The sequence below is a fragment of the Puma concolor genome, chromosome B2 (assembly GCF_028749965.1).
Source record: "Puma concolor isolate L17-30 chromosome B2, mPumCon1.1.hap2, whole genome shotgun sequence".
Taxonomy (NCBI): Eukaryota; Metazoa; Chordata; class Mammalia; order Carnivora; family Felidae; genus Puma; species Puma concolor.
The window spans coordinates 33,705,332-33,728,824 of NC_141671.1; the positions used below are offsets into that span (position 1 = coordinate 33,705,332).

Sequence of the window (23,493 nt, forward strand, 5' to 3'; positions counted from 1 at the left end):
CCTAAACAGCGCTGGGGGGCTGGGCTCCAGACTAGGGAGGAGGAATTTCCCCACGGCTGAACCCACCCTTCCCCTCACGGTACAAGCCGGCCGCTGCAGGAGGCCAGCACAGACATGAGCTCCTCTCCTCTTTCTCTTTTCCTTGCTTTTTTCCCCCCTTTTAAATTTAAAAAGAGAGAAAAACAATGAAAAGACAAATCCTGGGAAATCAAGTGGAAGAACCTACATTATGGCAAAATGTGAAGGCAGCAAATTGCAACATGGAGAGAAAGGTGGAGGGAGTTGCACAACCCGAGGGGGGCCCCCAGGTTCCTGGAGGTTCCTAGCAGAGAGGGAGGTGGGGGAAGGCATGAGGGAGGCTGGGAGTCACCCCGAACCATACGGACGCACACACGCACGCGCGCGTGGCCCTGCTCTCCTTCCTCCCACTCCAAGAGCCAGGCCCTCTCCCCAAATGTGCTTTCAGGAAAGGAAGGTACTCAGAGGGTCAGTGATGAATCCAGAGGTACTTTTGTTTTCAGGCAGCAGAGCCGGGCCTGGAGGGTGTTTTGAGGTCAGGAAGATGCCCAGGCCCTTGGAGAAGGCCCCTGGCCCGTGGCTGTTCCAGGGCGAGTAGGGCTGTGGGAGACAGTGAGGGGTGGGCCCGCACTGGGCCCAGTCTGACCAGCTCTGGCTCCAGCTGGGCCTGGGGCTCCACAGGGGGCTCAAGGCCTGGGGGGGGGGGGCGGCAGCTCAGGCCGGGTTCACGGCCACTGGCTCTTTCTGCTCCTGTTCCCAGACCTACTCCCCACCCTCTAGCCTCCACTCTAGCCTCTGTCTGACACATGGCTCCTTCCCTACAACCCTCGGTGGCTCCATGTGTGCGTGTGTGTGTGTGTGTGTGTGAGTGAGAGAGAGAGAGAGACAGAGACAGAGACAGAGACTTGAGGTCTCACCTCCTCCTCAGATCTGCAACATCCAGCCTTACTCAGGTCCCTACCAGAATCTGCCATCCGACCACAACTGCTGCCCCCACAGGCCTCTGCGCCCTCAGCCAGGGGGCTCCCACCCTTGCAGCCCTTCCCTCACTGGGCCTTGGTTACCTGCATCTCTAGTCAGAGCCCCAAGGGGTCCCGCACTCATGCCGCACCTGCTCGGGAGACAGGCACTGATTCACGCTTGCCGGATGAACGAGCCACTGAGTGCCGGACTGACGGGGACAGAAGGGACAGGGGGGCAGGAGCCACCAACACGGGTGTAGGGGCAGAGGCTCTGCAGGAATCCAAGGTGAGCACCTGTACCTGCACAAACCCTTCTAGCTCCTCTGGGAGCTCCTGACCCCTGCAGCCCACTGTGACCTCCCCTCTGAGCCACCACCTGGTCAGGCCGAGCGCCCGGACATCTGTGCGCACAGGCACTGGGCACCCACTCTGTGCCTGGAACCTACTTCATGCCAGGCTACAAAGATAAGCTGCGCACAGCATCTGCCCTTGTAGGATTCACTCGTGAGCTCCATGCACACACCTCACACACACCTGGACATCTCTCTCAGTCCTGCCTTGTCTTGAGATTTTATTTCTCCACCTAAATGCAAATTCCTTGCTATGGGCGCTTAGGAAACACACAGGCAAAAAAAAGAACAAGCAAAGGGGCACCTGGCTGGCTCAGTTGGTAGAGCATGAGACTCTTGATCTTGGGGTCGTGAGTTCAAGTCCCACACTGGGGGTAGAGTTGACATTAGAAGAAGGAGGAGGAGGAGGAGAAGGAGGGAAGAAAAGTATAAGATAGCCATGCAAACTGGCAGGTCCTCAGATTCTGGAAGACAGCAGGGCCAGTAGAGAAGGGCATGAAATAGAGTATCTACCCTCCCCACTGTGGCCAGGATGACTCCAGCCCTAGGGAGGTAGTGGGCCCACTGTGAGATATTTGGCTGGAGCCAGAAAGGGACCAGGTACCAAGGGACAATGAGGATAAGACAGTCATCCAGTATCCCGCCTGGAGGTGCCTCCTTAACGTACCCCCAAGGTTTGTGCAAAGGATGAACACTGCACCTGCATTCAGCTTCCTCCGCCCCTCCAGCTCGAGGCAAAGGATGCAGGCTCCACGGCTTACTCACTGTGTGACTTTGGACAAGTTACTCAGCCTCTCTGAGCATCAGACTTTCCATCTGCAAAATGGGAAAGGACTTAAAGAAACTGTACCCGGTGGAGTGGGAGGGAGGCTCAAATGCGATGGAGTTTGTGAAGGCCTGCGTCTTCCTCCTGGAGCCAATGCCTCCGGGGAGTCGGTGAGGCCAGTGGGGGTAGGGGCTGCCCCAGGAGGAGGGCAGGAGCAGGGAAGGCAGAGACCTCATCACCCAGCTTGGGCCAGGACCCAGGGCTAGTGAGCGAAGCCCTGGGGACCAGGGGCACCGTGATAAAGCAAGAACTGTCCCCGGACACAGGGTGCTGGGAAGAACCCAGGACCAAAGCTTGGAAGCCCAGGGACTGTCCAGGGCAGAACATACATGCTTCCTTTCCTGAACAATCTCAGCCCCTGCCACCACTCCCAGCCACCCCCCTACACACACACATGCATTCATGGCAACTCACCAAGCAGCTTCGGTGGCCCCTCCAGTGAGGCAAATCCTGTCTTTCTTCTGAAACCCTCTCCCTCTGCCTCCACTCTCATCCAGCCCTGCCCGTGTGGAGAACCGGGCTGGCTCTGGGGGTGCAGGGGACACGGGCATCAGAGAGCTGGCCTGGTGTGACACAGGAGGCTGAGTCTGGGCACAGCAGGGCCCATGTCCCATTTCAACCAGCTACTTGCTTCGTGATAAAAGCTACTTTGCCCAACCTCTCTGAACATCCATTTCTGCATCTGTAAAACAGGATGGCATTACCCCCACCCCAGACATGCAGGGTCATTGTGAAGATTGCAGGGATCACCTGTGGACAGGCCGGGCCTCAGAGGGGACAGGTGGGGGAGGGGAGGGGCAGGTCCGTGGGGGGACTAATCAAGGCGGCTGTGGGGCTCAGTGCCTCTGAGCCGAGCGTGGCTGTCCCCTCCCCAGAGGCTGCTGGGCAGTGGCAGCGTTGTTCAGAGCTGCATTATTCATGGTGCTCAGCTCTGAGCAGAGGGAAATTTGCTGAGTGATCGACCTAATATCTTAACACAAACCCATTTAGGCAAAACACCTTTGAAGCGAGATAGGCAGAAAAAAATAAATAAAAAAGGAAGCAAAGAGGTTCGGAGGCAGGTGGTGGCGACGGGGTGCAAGGCACAGAGAGATGGCTGGTTCTTACCTGTCCCCGCCCACTGCCCACCCCCCCCCCCCCCCCGCAGGAGACCCCTGCCCCAACCCAGCCCCCAGGCCCCGCCTTCCCCCCCCCCCCCCCCTCAGTGGCCATGCCGGCATCCTTTGATTGAGGGAATCCCCACCCATTTCTCAGATTTGGCTCAGAGTAGGGAAGAGTCTGCCCAAGGCTCACACAGCGAGTCAGGGGGCAGCCGGACACAGGATCGCTGAGTGTGAGCTCAGAGTCCTCTGCTGAGGGGCCCCTCACACAACAGGACCCCCGTGTCCCTTGACACCCGCTTCCTCAGCCTCAAACTCCACACTCTACCACAAGAGGACCTCTTTCTCCAACTCAACTCAGCCTTTCCCACCCTCAGCCTCTGCTGGTCCCTTTGCCAGAAATACCCTTCCTGCTCTTTATCCGCCCAACACCCCACAGGGGCTCATGTTCTCCTCCTCTTCCCCTTGGAAACATCCCAGATCTCTGCCCCAGCCGGAACTCATCACTGTCTACTTGGGCTCTCCTTACACCCTCTCCACAGGCACGTGCCATCCTCTGCCTGTGCTGTGACCCATTTTGTAGCTCTCGTGCTTTGAGGCGTGAGGGCTCCCAGCCACTTCTTAGCGGGGTGACTTTGGACACGTTACTTCCCTCTCTGGGCCTGAAGTTAATATACACATAAGGCGCTCTGTGCACGGCCTGGCACAGAAGCACTCAGTAAGCGTTTGCTATTATAATGTGATTGTCGGCTTCCTCCATCGGTCCATAAGCCCATTTATGCGAAGACCGTGTCTTTCTCGTTTCTAACTCCCCAGTTTCCAGCGGAGTGCCAGGCACACAGTAGGTGCTAATCAACATCGGCTGAACTGACCCTAACTGCCAGCAGTGTGGTCTGCCTGGCCTCTTCACCCGTGACCCCTTGAGGAGAGGGGCCAGTGATGGGCTGGTGGCGGGGACCCTGCATGGGGCAGGGGCATGAAGAATCTGACCTCTGGCCAGCTCTACCCCATAGCAGGAACTGACAAAGCTCAGTTGGGCAGGGAGGGGCCGGGGTTGGGGGCCGGCTGCTGGGCCTGTGGTTTGGCCAGGGAGGAACAGGCAGCTGCAGGCCGGGATGAAATATTTAGGAGCCCACATCCCCAGGAAGTGGAAACTGACAAGCAAAATGAAATGTTGAGATGTAATTACCCAGGCAGGCCAAGCATGTCTCCCCGCCGGCGGCGGGCTCAGCACCCCCCCCCCCACCCCACCCCTGCCAAAAGCAGGCACTGGGTAATGAAGTCCTCCCGGACCCTTTCTCGCACCAGTCCTCGCCCCCTCCTCTCCAGGCCAGGCCAGGGGGAGAGGTGGCACAAGAGCACAGCACGCAGCAAACGGGGGGGCCCAGCCCCAGCACCGATCTATGCAGGCAATCCCCTCACCCCACTGGGCCTCAGCTACCTCGGCCAGAAAATGGGGCTGTTGACCCACGCCAGGGAGGGAGGACCCAGACGGTGAATGTGCGCGTGCTTCATTAACTGGCATTGGCAGAGGACGGTGGCAAGGACAGCAGTGAGGACAGGGGCGGACACCAGCCTGACCCAGCACGCCATGAGAGGCTTTCTGGAGGTAATGGGCTGCCCAGGACTCAGGTGAGTAGGAAATGATGGACAAAGGTCTGGGGCTGAGGTCCAGATGTGGGCCCTGAGCTGCCCGGTGCTCACCTAACCCCGACAAGCTTCCCCAGGCTCTCCCAACACTGTTGGGCCACAGCTAGGAGCACAGAGACAGAGACCCAGACAGGGGCTCCAGGCCTAAACCCTGGGAACAGCCTTGAGTGGGTCTCCGGAGGGCATCCTAGAGCAAGGGGGCTGGGAACGGATACTCAGCTGACCCTCATCCTGCACACCAGAACTGGGGGAGGCAGCACTCCTTTCTGACTGAAACCAGGGCCCAGAGAAGGGCCGTGATCGGCCCAAGGCAGCCCAGCATGTGCTACTCACACACATGCTGCCCCGGCCCCTCTCCAGGCTGGCTCAGCGCTCCCGGGGCAGGTCCGGCCTCACCCGGAAGCAGCCAGCTGACCCCTCAGCTCTAACCCGCTGTGCACCCTGACTCCCATCAACACCGTCTTACCAGACCAGAGTCCCACACCTACACAGCCTGGCCTGGCCCCCTAACTCTCCACCAAAACTCCAATCCCACTCCACCACTCCCTTCCCTCAGTGGCTCTCACCTCTCTCAGGGCCAAGTCCAAGTCCTGAGGCCCTGCACCCTCATCATCCACCTCCAACAGCACCTACAGTTGCCAACACACACCAAGGTGTCCCTCTCTTCCTGCCTTTGCTCAGACTGTTCCTCTGCCTTTGTGCCCAACTCCCCTCCCCAGACTCCTCCTTCAAGTCACCACCTGTCCACTCTTAAGGGTTCAGCGCATGGCCCACTCCTCCAGGAAGCCTTCGTGGGTATCCCCAGGCTCCTTCTCCCTTGGGCGCCCTTAACGATCCCAACATCTCAATCACTGCGCTTAGCACAGTGAATGAAAATTATGGGAGATGGCCACTGCCAGGCTTGAGCATTCACTGATTCAGCAACAACTTATGAAGCACCTACCCACAACCCTGCCCCCCCCCCCCCCCCCCGCCCAGTACCAGGCACTGTCCTTGACACTGTGGGCACAGCTATTCATAGGACAAACCAGAGTCCTGCCCTCACGGAGCTGATAGCCATCTACGAAGTAGATAACAGATGCTGAGGAATGAAAGAATGAACTAATTAATGAAGAGTTGGCCTAGGGGCGCCTGCGTGGTTCATTCGGTTAAGCGTCTGACTCTTGATTTTGGCCCAGATGTCACGGTTGGTGAGAACCAGCCCCGAATCGGGCTCTCCCTCCCTCCCTCTCTCTCTCTCCTTCTCTCTCCTGCACACACACACACACTCCTCCATTATTCCACAGCCCTCAAGTTCATGCAGTGCTCACACATTCTCTCATTAATTCCTCCCAATCAACCCATGGCTTAGGTGACCATTTTACAGATAAAGAAACCAAGTCCCAAGCCAGAGCCTCGGTCTGGCTGCCTCCCCCTTTCCTTTCTCCAGCTGATCTTCCCCCTCTCTTCCGCCTTTCTACCTCTCTCCCACCTTCTGGGGTGACTGGCAAGTTGCCTCCTCTCTCTAAGCCCATTTCCCTATCTGTAAAATGGGGCAGGCATGGCACCCCTCCCATTCCCCCCACGGCAGCCCCAACTGTGTCCCTCTCCATCTTTGTTCTTCTCCCTCCCTCCCCTCTCCTCTCGCTTGTCACTTTGTCCTGCTTCCTCCCCCCATCCCAAAGCCTCCCTTGGGTCCCAAGATGTCTACCAAATGGTCGTTAGCTTTCCTTCTGGCTCATTAAAAATGAGAATTTGCATAGAATATCCATATGATCATTCTGTCTACAGGAAAATGGGACACGGATATAAGGCAAGGATATAATGTAAGTTGGGGAGAAAGGGGAGGACAGTCACAATGCAAGGGGGAGAAACCCCACCAGGAAGAGACCAAGTGCTCACCACTGGGGGCTCAGACCTCAAAGACAGCCCCCCCCTCAAGCCCTTCAGCCCTTTCTTGGCCTTTCCGATGGCTAATTCACCTGTTTTTGTCATTCTTACAATAACCAGCAAAGTAGGGATTGCGATTATCCCCATTTTACAGATGGAGAAACTGAGAGCCAAAGAGGAATGGTGGCCTGTCCAAAGACACACAGCAAGTCTGTGGCATTCCTGGGGGGGGGGGGGGGGCAGTGGTCTCTGCCATGGGCCAGACTCCCCCAAACCCACGTAGGCCTGCTGTTCTCCCAGGAATGCTGTCCCTCCTCACTCTCGGAAGGAAGACGTCACCAAGTACTGCATGAGTCAGGCAGTTCTTCTACCCAGAATACCCTTCTGCTCTTCTGGGACAGGCCCACCCACTCTTTAAGGCTCTCCTCCCATCACCCCTCCTCAAGGAGGTTCCCCCTCCCCAAACAACTGTTAGGCCAGATGCAGGGATTTTTGGAGACAAATGCTTCCAGACCTCTTCTCTCAGCTATATACAGTTGACCCTTGAACAACACTGGTTTGAACTGTGCAGGTCCACTTATATGTGGATTTTTCTCGATACAGTACAGTCCTGTAAATGTATTTTCTCTTCCTTGTGATTTTATGAATAATATTTCCTTTTTCTTAGCTTCCTTTTTTTATAACACTATATAATACATGTAACATACAAAATAAGTGTTAATCAACTATTTATGTTATCAGTGAAGTTTCTAGTCAACCTGACTATTCATAGTTAAGTTCTGAGAGAGTCAAAACTTATATGTAGATTTTCAACTGCACAGAGGTTGGCACCCCCACCCCCCGGGGCTGTTCAAAGATCAACTGTAATTGCATTTACACCTGCCTCATCCCAAAAAGAATTCGCAGCAGTGCCCAGAAATAAATATGTTTGGCTAAAAAAAAAAAAAATTAATGACAGAATTGAGGGGAAGAGACCTGCACTTTAAAGATGAGGCTTTGCTCAGCAGCCAAAGACTGGCAGAGAACTGGCAGTTTGTTGGGACCAAAGCCAACCAGGGATTCCCCAAAGGTCTGGCCTTGGGGTGGTTGCCGCTATCCGTGGTGCTGAACCCAGGAGTTGCCTGAGCGACCTCCAGTCCACATGCGATCTAGGAGCAAGTCCTGCGGGCTTGAGCTTCAAAATACACCCTCAGGACGCCTGAGTGGCTCAGTCAGTTGAGCATCTGACTCTTGATTTCGGCTCACGTCATGATTCCAGGGCCGTGGGATCAAGCCCTGCATCAGGATCCACACTTAAGATTCTCTCTCTCCCCCTCTGCCCCTCTCCCTGCTCCTGTTCTGTCTGTCTAAAATTTAAAAAAAAAAAAAAAATTAAGACCCTAAATCAGTCCGTTCTCATCTTCCCCACTCCCAGTCTAAGCCATCATCGCTTTTCACCTGGATGATGGCAGTGGCCTCCTCAGTGGCATTCCTGCCTCAGTCACCTCAGCCTTCACAGTCTGTTCCCTACACAACAGCCAGAAAGATCCTATTAAACCCAAGTCCGTTAACGTCCCTTCTCTGCTCACAACACTCCAATAGTTCCCATCTCATTTAGAAGCTAAAGTCCTCCCAGTGGCAAACTAAGCCCCCACGTGATCAGCCCCTCCTCTTCTACATCCTTCCACCTGACTCACTCTGCTCCTGCCTCCTCTTGGCTATTCTCCAAGAAATGCCAGGCAGGCTCCCACCTCAGGGCCTTTGCACTTGCTCATTCCTCTGCCTGGGGCACTCTTCCCAGAGATCACAAACCTTACTCCCTTACTGCATTTGGGGCCCTGCCCAAATGCCACCTCTGCACCTTCTCTGACCACCTTATATGGGATTGTCTCCCCTACGTGGCCCTCTCTGCCAGCTGCTTTATTCTTCTCCATAGCATGCCATCAGCTCCTCCCTGAAATTGTAGGAGGGAGATACCTGAAACTGTATTATATAGTGATGCATTTACTTGTTTACTGTAAGCTGCCTATGGCCCTCTCCCCAAATGTGAGTTCACAAGGCCAAGGATCTTCATCTGTTTGGTCCATTGCCATGTCCCTAGTGTCCTGGTTCAATGCCTGGCACACGGTAGGTGCTCAATAAATATTTATTCAGCAAATGAATGACTTACCATGCAGAGGCGATGGATGAGGGGCTAAAGAGGAAAAGAAATGCCCCACTCTCCTCCTCACCAGCTGCATCCTATGGAGCAGGCTCTATGTGACTTAGAGGCCTGGAATCCATCTTTCTGAGTCCCTGAAAGCCCCAGGAGCATGAAGGGAGCAAGCACTGAAGAAGTGACCACCAAGGAATATGACCCTCCCTACCTCTGGGGCCTTTTCTTTTAAAATTTTTTTAATGTGTATTTATTTTTGAGAAACAGAGAGACAGAGCATGAGTGGGGGAGGTACAGAGAGAGAGGGAGACACAGAATCCAAAGCAGGCTCCTGGCTCTGAACTGTCAGCACAGAGCCTGATGCAGGGCTCAAACTCACGAACGGTGAGATCATGACCTGAGCCGAAGTCAGTTGCTTAAGTGACTGAGCCACCCAGGCACCCCACTCTGGGGCCTTTTAGACAGGGCCTGTTGGGGCTCAAAGACACTGGGAAGAGGGCTGGTGGACACAGAATAACAAGGCAAAAATGGCTACGAGCAGCCCTCAGTTGTGTCCACATGCATGAGCCCATCAGAGAAGGTACCCAGCCCCTTGCTGGTCTTACTGATGAAGAACTGGAGGCTCAGGGGGGGAAAGTGACTTGCCTAAGGTCACACAGGAGTAGAGGATGAGGCTGAGACCCCACCCAGGACACTCAGCAGCCCCATACAGGCCTGAAGCAGGAAGCCTCAGAGTGGAGAGGAAAGAAAATGGTGAGCTCACAGGATCTTTCCAGAGCTTCAGAGAAAAGGCAGTATGGGGCATGCTTTAGCTAGCTACATCTCCAAGGAGCTCAGAGTGGGGGTACTGAGGACCCTACCTCAGATAGGAAAACAGGCTGAAGTCCAATAGTCAGCAAACAGGTGTAGAGGGTTCCTGAAGGTCCCAAACCTGAGCAGGGGAAGGTCACTGGCCTTCTCCAATTGCTCTTTAACAAAGGGGAAAAAATCAGAAGGATCAGGTTGCTCTGTGCATGGCTACTCTGTGGGCTTAAGTCTGGGCCCAAGAACGACAGACACACCGGAAGCTGGAGCCAACCCTATGGTATCTGGACTTCCATGTGGTGAGGACAGATAGAAAAGCCAAGAGCGGTGGGGGAGCATGCAAAGATGCACGTTGGGGGCCCTCTGAAGTCCCCTAACCCATCGCCTTCATCTTGGTCATCAAGCTGACACTCAGAGAGGGAAAGTGAACAGCCCAGGGTTACACAGCCACCCAGAGACTGAAGCAGAACTAGAAGTGGGCCCAGCTCCCCCACTCTGATTAGTAATGGTGACAACTGACACCTTTGGCAGCCTGGTGTTTTTACAGGGCCCAGACTATCCTAAGCACTTCATACACATTAACTCGCTTACTGCTCACAGCAACCTAAAAGGCGGTGAGGGGAGGCTACTATTAATATCCTCCTTTCACAAGGTGGAAACTGAGGCCCAGAGACCATAAGGGACTGCTCGATGTGGTGCAGCTCATGGTGACAGAGCCAGCATCTGGGCTCTTACCCACGCCACTCCACCACGGCATCCAGAGGACAGGGTTCAGAAGGTCAAAGCCACAAAGGGGCTGCAACCAACAAAGGGAAGTTTTTTTAAACCCCAAAGAAATCTTCAAACACGTTCCACAAAGAAGACCAGTGAAAGAAAATGCTGCTTCCTGTCCAGGAGGCAAGGGATGCAAATTCAGGGCAAGAAGGGCTCGGCATCTAATATCTTCTTCTTCCTGTCATCCCCGTCAAGCTTAGAGGCAAACCCAGATCGGTGCACGTCCCTGCTGTGATAGGTCAGGGGAAGCACATCAGAGACGAATTGGAGAGAGCAGGAAAAGTGACCCAATGACACCCAACCCAGGGGACTCACAAAATCAAGAGGTGTCAGCGCCCTGCCAAAGGCCAGAGTGGCAGAGAAATCAGAGTGGACAGGCTAAGTCCCCAAGGCGGGCCGGGCAAGCTCGGGGTTCATCTTCACAGCAGTACGAAGATTGACCTGGCAATCACCAAGCAGTCACATCGATGCCAACACCTTGCCAATCTCCAAGCGCTGTCCAGGAGACCCAGCTGGCGCGTGGTAGGCCTCGTGGCTCGGGAGGGGGTGCCCGTGCCAGGTCCACTTAATCTCCACCTACGGTGGAGTGATGGGCAGCAGAACAAGGGAGCAGGAGACGTGATGGGTCTCAAGTTTTTGGCGGCCTGGCTGCTAAGCTAGAATGGTGGGGACCGGCTGCGAGGTAGGGCCCACTTCCCCCTCCACATCCTTGGAGAATGTGTGGCCAATGGCCAGGGCATACTGGGCCTGTGCTGTGACTCCCGGAAGCAGCCGGGGGGGGGGGGAGGGTCCAGAGGTCTCCCCCGAAGAAGATGCTACAAAGTACCTCACTCTCACATACACCAAGCTAAATCCAGTGGCAGGACCCCTCCTGCTTCCAGCTCCCCAGCTCCTTGGCTAATTTCAACCACATTTCATCTGATTAGGGGTGAGAAGATTTGCATGCTCCAGGCTCCGTCCCCACGGAATTGGCCCCAATAATCCCTGAGCCAAAAGACCAAACTCTGAAGTGTCATCATTTGACATTCACGCCTTTAGGTCTTGAGAGATGTCTTCTTTTCCAGCGCTCCTCGGAGAGCCTTTGCTTATGGAGAAAAATGCCTGGAGCCAGGGGCCATGGACTGTGAGGACACAGCCTGTAGGGGGCAGAGCTAGATGCAGGAGATGAGCTGATGTTCCCGCACCTGTTACGGATGAGCAAGAAGGAGGCCCCAGAAGGGCAGTGATGGACCCAAGGACACAGGGCTGGTCATCTGTTTGCTCACGTGTTCGTTCTGGAGCGTGAGGAGCACAGAGCCAAGAGAGCCCTATCCCTCCCCAGCCTCAAGGAGCCCAGCCAGAGTCAAACGGCAGAGGCCCAGGGAAAGTTCGATAGGCACTGGGGCAGGTGTGCTTGAGGTCTCCCAGGTGGTGAGCCCTGGGGAAGGTCTTCCTCCCTTCAGGTGAGCATCTCCACCTGGGAGGAGAGCAGTTTAGGGAGGGAAGCCCGCAGAGAGGCGGAGCCTTGGCCTGAGCCTTAAGGGCAGAACTCCCCCCCCACCCCACCCCCCCCACCCCCCCCCCCCCCGCCACTCAGGGCTCTGAGCAAGCGGGGGACACAGCAGGTAGAGCTGGGTTGTGCTAATACACTCCCTTGGGTAAGCAGACATGACCCCAACTGCCAGAAAATTTTAAAACACAGGACTGGCTTTAAAAAACTCTGCTCAGCTCCATCTCGCATCGGTCCCCATCCCACGGCCAGGCCCCTCAGCCAGGTCCCTTCTGCCTGACTCACTCCTCCCTTCAGCCTCCTTCTCATGCTGTTCCCCCACCTGGCATGCCCTTCCCTTCCTCTTCACGTGTCTAAGCCGGTCTGGCTGGGCCGAGTCCCCCGCAGTGTATCTCTTACTTTAACAGACGCATCATCCCAGCCCTTGGTTCTCATTCAGGCACACTCTGCTAAGCACCTGCTGCAGGCAGGGCGGGGTGCTGGGTCTGGTGGTGCACTGATCCTCCCGTGCGCACCGAGAGCTGGCTCCTTCCTCTCCTCACACGGGGGCTGCATACACAGAGAGTGTGAAGCCCAGGCCAGCTGGGAAACTCAAGTGAGTCCGGAAGACCGAGCCTCTTCCCCTTCCTGCCCTCCAGCGCAGGCTGCATCTCAGGAGGAAGCATCACAAGACAGGCACTGTGGCGAAGAATGACAGGAGCCTGAGCCCTACATCCCAGCCTGGTGCAGCTGCAGAGCAGCCCTGCGTTCTCATACCCCTGCTCTGCCTCCGGGAAAGGATGCTGTCCTCAGTGAGTCTCGAGAGGGTCGGGGCCAGCCAGCGAGTTTGGTGCGGGGAGGAAGCTGGGGTCCCGGGACAGCTCAACCTAGCCCTCCGTGCCTCAGTCTGCCCTTCTGCAGGCCAGGAGAGCAGCCTCAGGCCCCTGAGTGGGAGAAGGGCCAAAGAAGTGAGTCACTGGGGGCTGGATTTTGTGACCCATTCCACAAACATTTACTAAGCAGCTACTATGTGCCAGGGAGACACATAGCGGAGAACAAAACGGGCAAAAAAAATCTCTGCCCTTGTGGACCATAAACAAATACACATTTACTTGTCAAGTGCTGTAAGAAAAACAGAGCGGGGAACAGGGAACAGAGAGCTGGGGGAGGGTCTATTTCAGATACTGTGGTCAGAAAGGTCTCTCTGAAGAGGGGACAGCTGAGAAGACACCCAAATGCACCGAGGATGTGGGCCACGTGGATACTCAGGGAAAGACAGTTCCAGGCAGAGGGACCCACCGGTGCAAAGGCCCTGAGGTGGGCTTATGTCTGGAGTGTTAGAGGAGCAGTGAAGAGGCTGGTGTGGCTGCAGCAGAGAAATGGAGAGGAGAGTGGAAGGAGAAAAGACCAGGGGGGCAGCAGGAAAGGAAGTGGCCCTCTCTTAGGGGGTCTCTGGATCTCGGGGGGGGGGAGGGCCTGGGGCAAACCTCTCTGGTTTCCCAGATATATGAGGAGCGTCAGCATCCCCCGACCCCCGTGGCACAAAGCTTTCTGGCTGGCCAAGCTCTTCCCCCTTCACCTCGGAGCCTCCAGAAGGCAAGTGTTCCCTCACAGCAAGAGAAGCTGAGTCCAGAGATGTCACAGAGCCGTGGGATGAGGAGGCGCCCCGGCCTTGAGCCTTGGCTGCCGGTCACCACCCTTGCCGCTGCACTGACTGAGGCCATCTAAATGCAAGTCTGATGCTCAGCCCTGGGAGTTGGAGCTGGAGGTCAGACCAGCAACAGCTTGACTCACCAGCATCTCTGGAATATCAATAGGGGACACAGGGACACAGCGGGGAGATGAGGCTTTGGAACTTCTCGCCGTGCAAGGGACAGGACGTCCTCCAAGGAGCAGGCCTGACCCACCCGCCCCCACCCCTTCTTGTCACCACCAGAGAGGCCATGGCGTTCCCACCCGAGAGGCACGGGCCTGGATGTGCCCAGCGTGCTGGAGCCACCTACCGGAGAGGACCAGAACCAAATTCCCCAGGTGACCCCCTGGAGAGACCCCTGCCAGGAACTGACCTGTGTCCTTCCTGCCACATTCACCAGAAGTGGGGGAGCCTTCTGCTGGATTCAAATTCCACTCCTGCTATTTCCCAGCTGGGTGGCCTCAGGGGAGTTACTTAACCTCTCTGAGCCTCAGTTTTGCCATCCATATAATGGAGCTGTCTTGAGGGCTAGATGGGTTAACACCAACCAAGTGTGTAAAACAAGACCTGGTCCACGGGAGGACTCCATAAATACTGCCTACTAATATCATCCGTTCTCCTGTCGCCCACACGGGGAGCCTGGGCTGCTACTCCACACTTCCGTTTGACCTTAAGCAGGCCCCTTAACTTCCCTGAGCCTTCCTCTTCCTCATCCGTGAAATGGAGCACTGCTGCAAGTAAACCGAGGCTCACAGGGGGGCCCATGGGCAGAGAAAGGCTGTGAGGCTATAAAAGCTTACACCCCAGAGCCCCACCCTGAGAGGGCCCGGGACGGTGGTGGGAGGCACCGAGGGCAGGGCCACGTCTGTCTGTACCACCCCCTCAAGCCTGTCTCTCCCTCCCTAGGTGACTCACTCGGCATTATCTCGGGAGCCCAGGTGGGGCCTGCGCTGCATGCATGCCTAATCCCCGCACGGGTTGTACTATGCCTTTCGGCCTTCCCCTCCGCAGCCGCAGCCTGGCAAGGAGGAGGGAGCCCTGGCGTTCAAAGCGGGGGAAATGCACAAGCGTGCACACGCACACGGGCCTGTCCCCGGACACCCCTACTGAGGCAGGCCTGCCGGTCACGTGCCCAGAAAATCACATATGTGCGCCCCTCACTCCCACACGTGTCCTGCCCTAGCTGCCTTGGGAGCTCACCTCGCTGCCCTGTCACCACGAGACCTGCTGTCCTGTAAGGCCCAGGCTGGCCTGGGCTCCTGTGGTTTTGTCATTAGCCCTGTCCCGGAACGTGGCCTGCAGCTTCAGTCAGGGCCCCCACAGACCTTCCAGCTCGCCCCAGGCCTCCCTAGGAACGGTCAGGGAGCAGGGAGAGCCATAGCCCAGGCAGCCAGACCCCTGATAATGAACCTCTGATGTGTGTCCCAGAGCTCCCACAGCCATGGGCCAGAAGCACGTTTCGTTCTGGTTTACCCCCATTTCACAGATGAGAAAACCAAAACTGAGCAGCGGAATGACTTTCCAGGGCTCTCACGGCCAATAAGTGGCCAAGCCGGAGCCTGGGTCCGTCCGCCAGAACTGACCCGTTAACCACATGCTGCCACCCCTGTGATCCAGGCTGGGAGAGACGGACAGCATGGGGTTGAAGGGCATGGGTCTGACCGCCTGTCTCCAAGTCCTGCTCCAGCACCTCACTGTGTGAGCCTGGGCAAGCCCCCTCACCCCTTTGAGCCTTAGTTCCCCCATCTGTAGAATGGGAACACAAACACCAGGCCCTCAGGGTCATCACCAGGATTCATGATTGTGGAGGGAGGGTGCCTGGCACGGGGCAGGGCTCAGTCAAGGGCCACAGGATGGCCCAGGGAGAGCACGGTGCTAATGGGGGCTGGGAAATTCGGGGCCAGGGCTTTCTTTATGCCCTGTGCCAATGGCCCAGTCAGCGCTGGGTGCTATGCGAGAGCTCCCCACCCAGAGGACAGAGCTGGGTTCCATCCCTGGTCCTCCACATCCTGGCTACGTGGCCTTGGGAAAATGACCTACTCTCTCTGGCCTCAGTTTCTTCATCTCTAAATTGGACACAGTTATGTTCCCCTGTAGGACCCCAAGTCCATAGAGCAGGCACCCAGGACTTGCTGGCCAAGCTCCCCTCAGCTCTGATGTGCATCCTCAGCCTGGCAGGCGTGCCCTCCCCTCTACACCGCTGACACTTCTCTGAGCAACTCACAGATGATTTATACTTCAGAGGACGAATCAATACAATATACGGCCAAAGACATCTTTAATCTTTCACAGGGATTAGGCTACAAGGTACAGCGGCCTCTTTCTACAGGCCGCTCAATTCTGATTTCAATTTGGCCAGCCGGAGCATGGCTTTCTCTCTCCTTTTCTTTTCACCCACCTAAAGACGTTCCTCCAAATCAAATTTCATTGAGCAGGATGAGGGGAGACCTAGCTGCCCGAACACGAGGGCAGGCCCAGCCAGGGCCCTGGGGCTACAAGGGGAGACAGCAGGAGGGTCTGAGGATGTGGGAGGTCAGGCCAGGCAGGAGGTCAGGCCCTTGGCGACGGGATGGGGCACAGGGGTGTGTGACGGGCACCTGTGCCAGGCCAGGAGGGCCCCTGAGCCGCAGGCCCTGGCTGAACAGCTAGTTCTCTTATTTTTCTAGAATTCCTTTTTGAAAATCTTGAGCAGGCTTCGTATTTTCTAACTACCAAATGACTGATTATATGCTTATGGAAAATTCAAACAGTAGTCTGAGTTTCAGCCAAAACACAACACCTAGACTTCACCCCAGTGGGATCTGTGTGTGTGCATGCACGCACGTGTATGTGACTGTCTGTCATGCCCCCATCCATGGGAAACAGGGGCAGAAGATGGAGTGATGAATACAAAAGCAGTTACGACGTCTGGTCCTGGAGCCAGACAGCCTGGGTTCAAATCCCTTCTCCACCTCTCACTTGCATGACCCGGTGCCAGCTATTATTTGGCCCCTCCAAGCCTCAGTTTCCTTCCCTATAAAAGAAGGGTGCCTACCTCATGGGGTAGGGAGGATCACCCAGGACAACAGGTGCTCGGCGTGTGCCAGGCACATAGGGAGAGCTTTGTGAGCACCAGGAGTGGCTTCTAGAACCTTACGGCAGGGACTGAACACAACCGAATATGAAAATTCTAGACCTTCTGTCCCTGCCCCCATCTAGCGCCTCTGTCCCCAAATCCTGCCGCCCACCTTAAAGAGACAGGCGGTGGGCTAGTGTGGGAAAGGATTCAAGCCACTGGGGACAGGCACCGCCAGAGCAGGGTGGGCAGGGCCAGACCAGAGAGAGGCACCTGTGTCTGAGCAAAGCAGGGAAGCACATGTGGGCAGCCAGAGGCAGGGGGCTGGGGCACCAGGGGCCTGATGCTACCAGGGGGCCCCCAGGGAGCTGCCGCCCACCTGCCTAGAGGTGAGAGCAGGGCCCATCTACCCCATGCCCCCCTCTGCCTGGCCAGCTGCCAGAGCGGGGAGTGGCCTGGAGCCACAGCCATCGGTCAGCGCCGCCCCACTTCCGTCCTCTCCACCAGGTTACAGGCACCCGAGCTGTGCTGGCTGTACAATTAAAGGGGCTTATCTGAGATTTATAGCAGGATTATGCCCGCAGGGTGTTACCAACGCCAGCCTCTGGATACTCTGTGGTCCTTAGGAGAAGCAATTAGAGTCCCGGGGTTATACGGGTATAAATATACAGATGCCATCCTCCAAGGTCGAGGGCGCCACAGTGAGCTATTTAGAGAAAGAGCCTTGGGAGAGGCCAGGGGCCCCTCTGCCAGGAGCTGGGTCTGTCAGGAGGGGGAAGAGCCTCTCTGCTTCCCCCACACCCCATCCTCTCTGAACTATCCCTCTTATCAAGGCTCACCCAACCCAGCTGGAGCCCTCAGCCCAGGGGCCTGACTGCTGATCCGGATCCCCACCACCACAGCCCCATGCAGGCCACCCTCCCTCAGCCGGGCCATGGGGCCATCGGAACCAAGTGGCCCAGGCTTCAGACTTGGCAGAGCGTTAACCCTTGCTGTGCCTGCCTCTTACTGCTTGCTGATACCTAAAAGCTTTATCCCTGGAGCTTTTAAGGACAATTAAGGGAATGCAGCAAGCTTAATGGGGAGAAGGGTGCCCGGTGGTGAATGGGGGAGACCTCCAGGAGAGCACATCACCTTCGCAGGTCCTCACATCCCACCCAGGGGCACCTCCTTCCCTGCAGCCACAAGGAAGAAGCACAGCCCCGCCTGCCCCATGTAAGACACGGCCCCTTCTCTCACCCCACACCCCCCCTCCACACACACAGCTCAATTCCTCAAACAATTCTTTCTCCAAGAACCTGCTGGCTGACCTCCCAGCTCCTGGGTCCCTGAGACCCGCCCCTAAACAAGACCACCTCCGTCCCCACCCCCTTCCCCTTCTCTCTCTGTCTGAGAACAGCAGCTGTCCCACTGGATCCTGCGCCGGGAATACTGGCGGTCCCTCTGTCTGCCTGGCCACGTCTGCAGAAGTCATTCCGTCCACCCCCTGCCCCCTGGGAGTCACCCAGCAGGCCGGCAAGGCCACAGACTGTGCCCCAGTGCTCCCGGGAGAGACTGAGGCCCACGAGGGAATGGCCTGGGGCAGGACCCAGAGAGTGGCTCTCAGGCGGCGCTTGGCCACTGTGCCCTGACATCCCCCTGTTCCCGAGCATGACTCACCATCCTCCCGAGACTTCTGGATGAAGGCCTCCACGCCGCTCTCGCCGTAGCTGCCCTCCGAGGCCAGCGTGGACACGTAGTTCCACTTGAGGGCGCGAACGATGTCCACCATGGCCTGGGCCTGGTATGTGTCCGAGGGCACCACTCGGGAGAAGAAGTCGTAGCGGCTGTTGTCACTCAGGTCGGGGGCTGTGGAGGCGTAGCTGATCTGGGGGATCTGGAGGCGAGAGGGGCCGCTGATGGGGGCTGCTGGCACCCCCACCATGCCCAGCCAGCACCACACCACTACTCACCACCTCCTTTTGTCCACCGCCTTGGGAAGGGTCAGGGCACTGCCTCCTCTTGTCTTGGGCGAGACCCTGTGATACGGGTTGGACCACACACACACACACACACACACACACACACCCTGGAATCATACAGGATTACATACATAAACACACAGCAGAGCCTCTGGGTGCCTCCAGTTACATAAAGACTGAGAGTCCTTTCGCTCATCAACTCCCCCCAGGCAGCCGCTCATGTCACCACCCAGCAGACCCTGTCCCCATGGCTCCTTTGTCCTGCCCACGTCAGAGAAGACAGGGCCCCACCACCCCACAGATAGAATTGCAGGAGGACAGAGTGAACAGGGACCCCACCCCGGGGAAGTCCCTCTCTCTGCAGGCTGGGATACAGGGCCCAACAGCAGACTCCTGCCCCAGCTCTCCACAGAGCACCTTTCCGCACCCACAGACCCCCACCTGGGCCCTCGCCAGGCAAAAGTGAGATGCAGAGCCCTTAAGCTGTCCTTCTTCCTGTGGTTGACATCCGACCATTCCCAAAGGACAAAAACCTCACAGCCAGCCTGTGGCAACTGAGAGTGGGGAATGTTCCGGGGGCAGCAGGATTTGGGGCACACCCTGGACAGAGGTTGCCCACTTGGACTGTGCTTTGGGTGTCCCTATCCCCGGGGACACTGGAGGTTTGCCTTCCACTGAGGATGCCCATTAGGAAAAGAACATGGCCCAGCCTATGCCCTGTGATGCCCCCCCAAGGCGGGCCCCAGCAACCCCCTCATTGCCTCCCCTCACTGAGCTCATCCATGAAAAAGGAAAGGATGAGGTGGGAAAAACAGATGTTTGGTCGTCTGGATTTGCTGAGCAACTAAGGGTTAACCCCCAAACCCTCTCATTGTAGTTCTTGTGATCTTTATAAGATGGCATATGCTACGTTAACCACTGTGGCACTGTTTCTTTTTTTTTTTTTTTTTTTTTTCAACGTTTATTTATTTTTGGGACAGAGAGAGACAGAGCATGAACGGGCGAGGGGCAGAGAGAGAGGGAGACACAGAATCGGAAACAGGCTCCAGGCTCTGAGCCATCAGCCCAGAGCCCGACGCGGGGCTCGAACTCACGGACCGCGAGATCGTGACCTGGCTGAAGTCGGACGCCCAACCGACTGCGCCACCCAGGCGCCCCTGTGGCACTGTTTCTAATAGCAAATCTCTGGAGGCTACGGCCACACAGGAATACTATTTGGCCGTGAAAAAGAACCAGGCAGCTTTCCATGCACTGCTCTGCACAGTTCTCCAAGACCCACAGAGGAAAGAAAGAAACGAGGCACAGTTCTGCGTGTGAACAGCATCCCCATTATCACGTGAGGGGGCAGGACAGACTCTCGCCGCCCTGAAACGAAACAGCTAAGTTGCCTCCAGAGAGGGAACCAGGTGGCTAGGGGACAGGGTTGGGAGGACACCTTCCCCCTCATACCCCGTGTATGTTTTGCATGTAGAATCACGCAAACATACCTCCCGCCTAGAATCTTCCCGAGCCGAAGCATCCGCCCCCTTTCCTACCTGTGTCAACAGCCTCTGAAAACTAGCCCGGTCCTCCTTGCCTTGGAGAGCACGGAGCACGGAAACAACACCCCCAAGAATGTGGACTCTGGCCAGATAGCTGATGGTTAATTGTAAACGTCTGTTATGTTTAAGGCCCGCTAAGGGTATCACAGCCGCAGGGGTTGGTTGGGTGTTTAAGAGTCTGTCATTCGGAGCAGTCTCCCAGCTTCAGCACTATTAATGCTTTGGGGGTATAATTCTTTGTTGGGGGGCTGTTCTGTGCACTGAGGGATGTTGAGCAGCAACCCCAACCTCTACCCATTAGATCCCAGAAGCCCCTGCCTTCCGCAGTTGTAACAATCAAAAACGTCTCTAGACGCAGCCAAGTGCCTCCCGGGGAGCAGAGCAGAACTGTCCCCAGTTGAGACCTGCGGTTTTAGAGATATGTACTGAAATATTGAAGGATGCAGGGATCTGAGGAGGTCTGGGGTTTGTTTCCAAAGCATCACAGTGAGAGCACATCCAAGAAGAAAGAATAATGGCCAAGAACGGACAACTCTGAGTCACATGTACGTGGGGGCTCACCACCCTATTTGTTTTGAACATATCTGAAATGTCCATATTTAACCAATTTTTAACAATAAAACAAAACAGACAGCACCCCTGAATCATCCCCCTGAACAGAAGTGCCCTGAATTTGGAGCTGGAGCAGGTGGTGGGGACTGTGGGGCCAGGGCCTGCCCTACCAGCCTGCCGTCCCAGCAGGTCCCTGAGAGAAGACAGGTTGTCTGTCAGCTTCCGGGGTGTTTGTCAGCTTCCGCCTGGGCCTGGGCCTCAGCGAGGAGTGCTAATCACAGGCCCAGGAACCCGCTCTCTTCCTAATGAGAAGAAGCTTGTCTCCTGCTTCTGATGTTTCCACCCAACACAGCGCTTGTGTCAAAAGGGACTGCGCCCAGCAGAGGGGCACGAAGCCCAGGGAGGTCTCGGGGTCCCTCCCACAGGCAACTTCTCACTCATCCTTCATTCCTCCTTCCAAGCCACCTCCCCTCCGGTTCAGGCACTCTGCATGGGCAGGGACGGCAGCCAGACAGACGGACGTCCGGGGAGCAGGACCCAGGCCCCTATCCCACCACGAGCCCCCATTCCCACAAAGGGTGGCAGGGCCAAGCATGGGGTTCCCACAGGGTACATGTTAGTCAGCCTGCAGGGGTGCCCTGGTCTCGGATTTTGGGAGCCCAGGAGGGGCCCCTGATCTGCCCCCAACAATTCCTGAGACCCTGGAACAGGGATCCAGCCCTGAGGTGGCTGGGAGGGAGGGGACAGCTTCCTGAGCAGGGTCAGGGGATAATCCCTGGCCAGCTCCTCCTCCCCGTCTGAAGGCTCCTCAGTTCCAGGCCACCTGAGTTTCCTAGCGGGGTGGTTTCAGCAGAGATTTGGAAGCTAAACTGCTCAGGTTCAAATCCCAGCTCAGCCACCCACCAACTGGGAAGCCTCCAGCAAGTTGCTTCACCTCTCAGGCCTCAGTTTTCTCAGCTGCCAAATGGGAGGTCGTGAGGGTCACACGAGGGAATTTTCGGGAACTGCGGGCAGGCAGTAAGCACTCAAAAGGTTAGCCCAAAGGTGGGCTATGATCCCTCCCGCTACACCTCCCTTAGCCCTCTATCCCCATGCCCCCCCTCTGGGTCCCTCCCCCAGTTCTCTCCCAGTGCTGTTACTACTGTGCTCCTGGCGGTGGGGGGCCTCCTCCTGGAATGCTGACCCACAGGCTCTCCAAGGCCCTCCTCCCCCCTGGCCCCACCCAGGCCTGCAGTGCATGGGGAGACGCAGGGACCACCCCCCCCACCCCCCCACCCCCCCCACCCCCCCACCCCCGTCACCGGACACCCGGGACAGGGTGACTGGGACAACCTGGCCCAAGGGCGCTCTGACTGATGCCTCCTCAGCTCTGTCTCAGCAGCACAGCTGAAGCCAGAGGGGCATTTGATTAACATTCTCCTCAGAGAAGTCCTCTCCTCTCCCAACAGCAGCACGACAGGGGAGGGGGCGGCCACGCCCCTGCCAATGCCAGCACAAGGGTCAGCCACAACCTGGATTCCAGCAGCCCCTGACCAACCACGGCTGGCCTACACTCGGTCCATCTGCCTGGCTCCTTCTGCCCACAGGGCCCCTGTCACCTCTTCCAGGCAGCCCTCCCTGAGCTCCAGAGAGCCTGCTCAGACGTCCCCCAGCACAGAGTAGGGCTGCTCCAGGGGCAACAGGCACGTCCTCCTGGGGTGAGGATGCCTGGTCTTGTCAACTCAGCAGGCATTTTAAGATGCCCCCATCATGCTGGGCAGGGCTACTTGTGGAAACATCAGAGAAAAATGGACTGCTCCCAACACCCACTGCACCCCTGGAAGGAGCAGGTGGGGGCACCCCAGAGTGACGCACAGTGTGTCTGGAGCTGGCACCCGGCAGAACCTCCCGCTTGCAGAAGGGATGAGTGACTGAGGGGAGAGAGGGAGGCGGTGAAAAAAATCTCTCTCTCCCTCTCTCTCTGTCTGTCTCTCTCTCTCTCTCTCAGGCTTCTAGAGTGACAAGGAGGTCCACGCCACGTGGGGAAAGACAAAAGCTGCTTCCGGGCTTGAGCAACAATGAAGATGAATGCCAAGTGCATCTGTCTGTGTGTGTGTGTATGTGCGCGTGTGCACCCACGTGTGCATGCACGTGCTGGGGCATGTGCCCCGAGCACACGAGCGCACAGTACATTCATTCATTCCTCCCACCAATAGTCACTGAGCACCGCCCGCCTGCCAGGCATAGTTCTGAGTGCTGGCGATGGACAGGTGGACAATCTGTCCTCGTGGGGCTCCCAGTCGAGACACAGGCAGGCAATGGAAAGGGGATACCAAGCTGTTAGACGGGAATAAGGGCCCATGAGAAAAAGGAAGAACAGGGCAGGGGACTGTTAGAGGGGCCAGAGGAAGTCTCTCTGTTAAGGTGACATCTGAGCCAAGACCCCAAGGAGGTGAAGGAAGGAGCCATGTGGGTAATTGGAGGGAGGGCATTTCAGGCAGAGGGAAGAGCCAGTGCAAAGCCCCGTGCGCATATGTGTGCTGAGAGCCTGAACTTGCTCTCAGGCTGCCCCGGGCCAGGTCAGCAGCCCCGCATACCTACCTACATGTGGCAAAACAGCCAGACACGCAGGCAGTGCCCCAGGGTGCCCACAGAGCAGACTCGGGGTCACTGGCTCCCAGTCTAGCAGAATCTAGGGACTCCCTGAGAGTGGCTGGTCCACGTCTCACACCGTCCAGAGGAGGAGAAGGGGGTAGG

General features: G+C 56.8%; 1 protein-coding gene across 8 annotated transcripts in view; it reads right to left on the minus strand.

Moving 5' to 3' along the window:
- Positions 1-23,493, minus strand: part of GRM4 (glutamate metabotropic receptor 4) — a 152,488-nt gene that overhangs the window by 80,402 nt on the left and 48,593 nt on the right. For all 8 annotated transcript variants that reach the window (XM_086706620.1, XM_086706621.1, XM_086706624.1 and 5 more), the window contains one exon: positions 18,363-18,579. In XM_086706620.1, the coding sequence (XP_086562746.1) occupies positions 18,363-18,579 (217 nt within the window). The remainder of the gene's footprint in view (positions 1-18,362; positions 18,580-23,493) is intronic.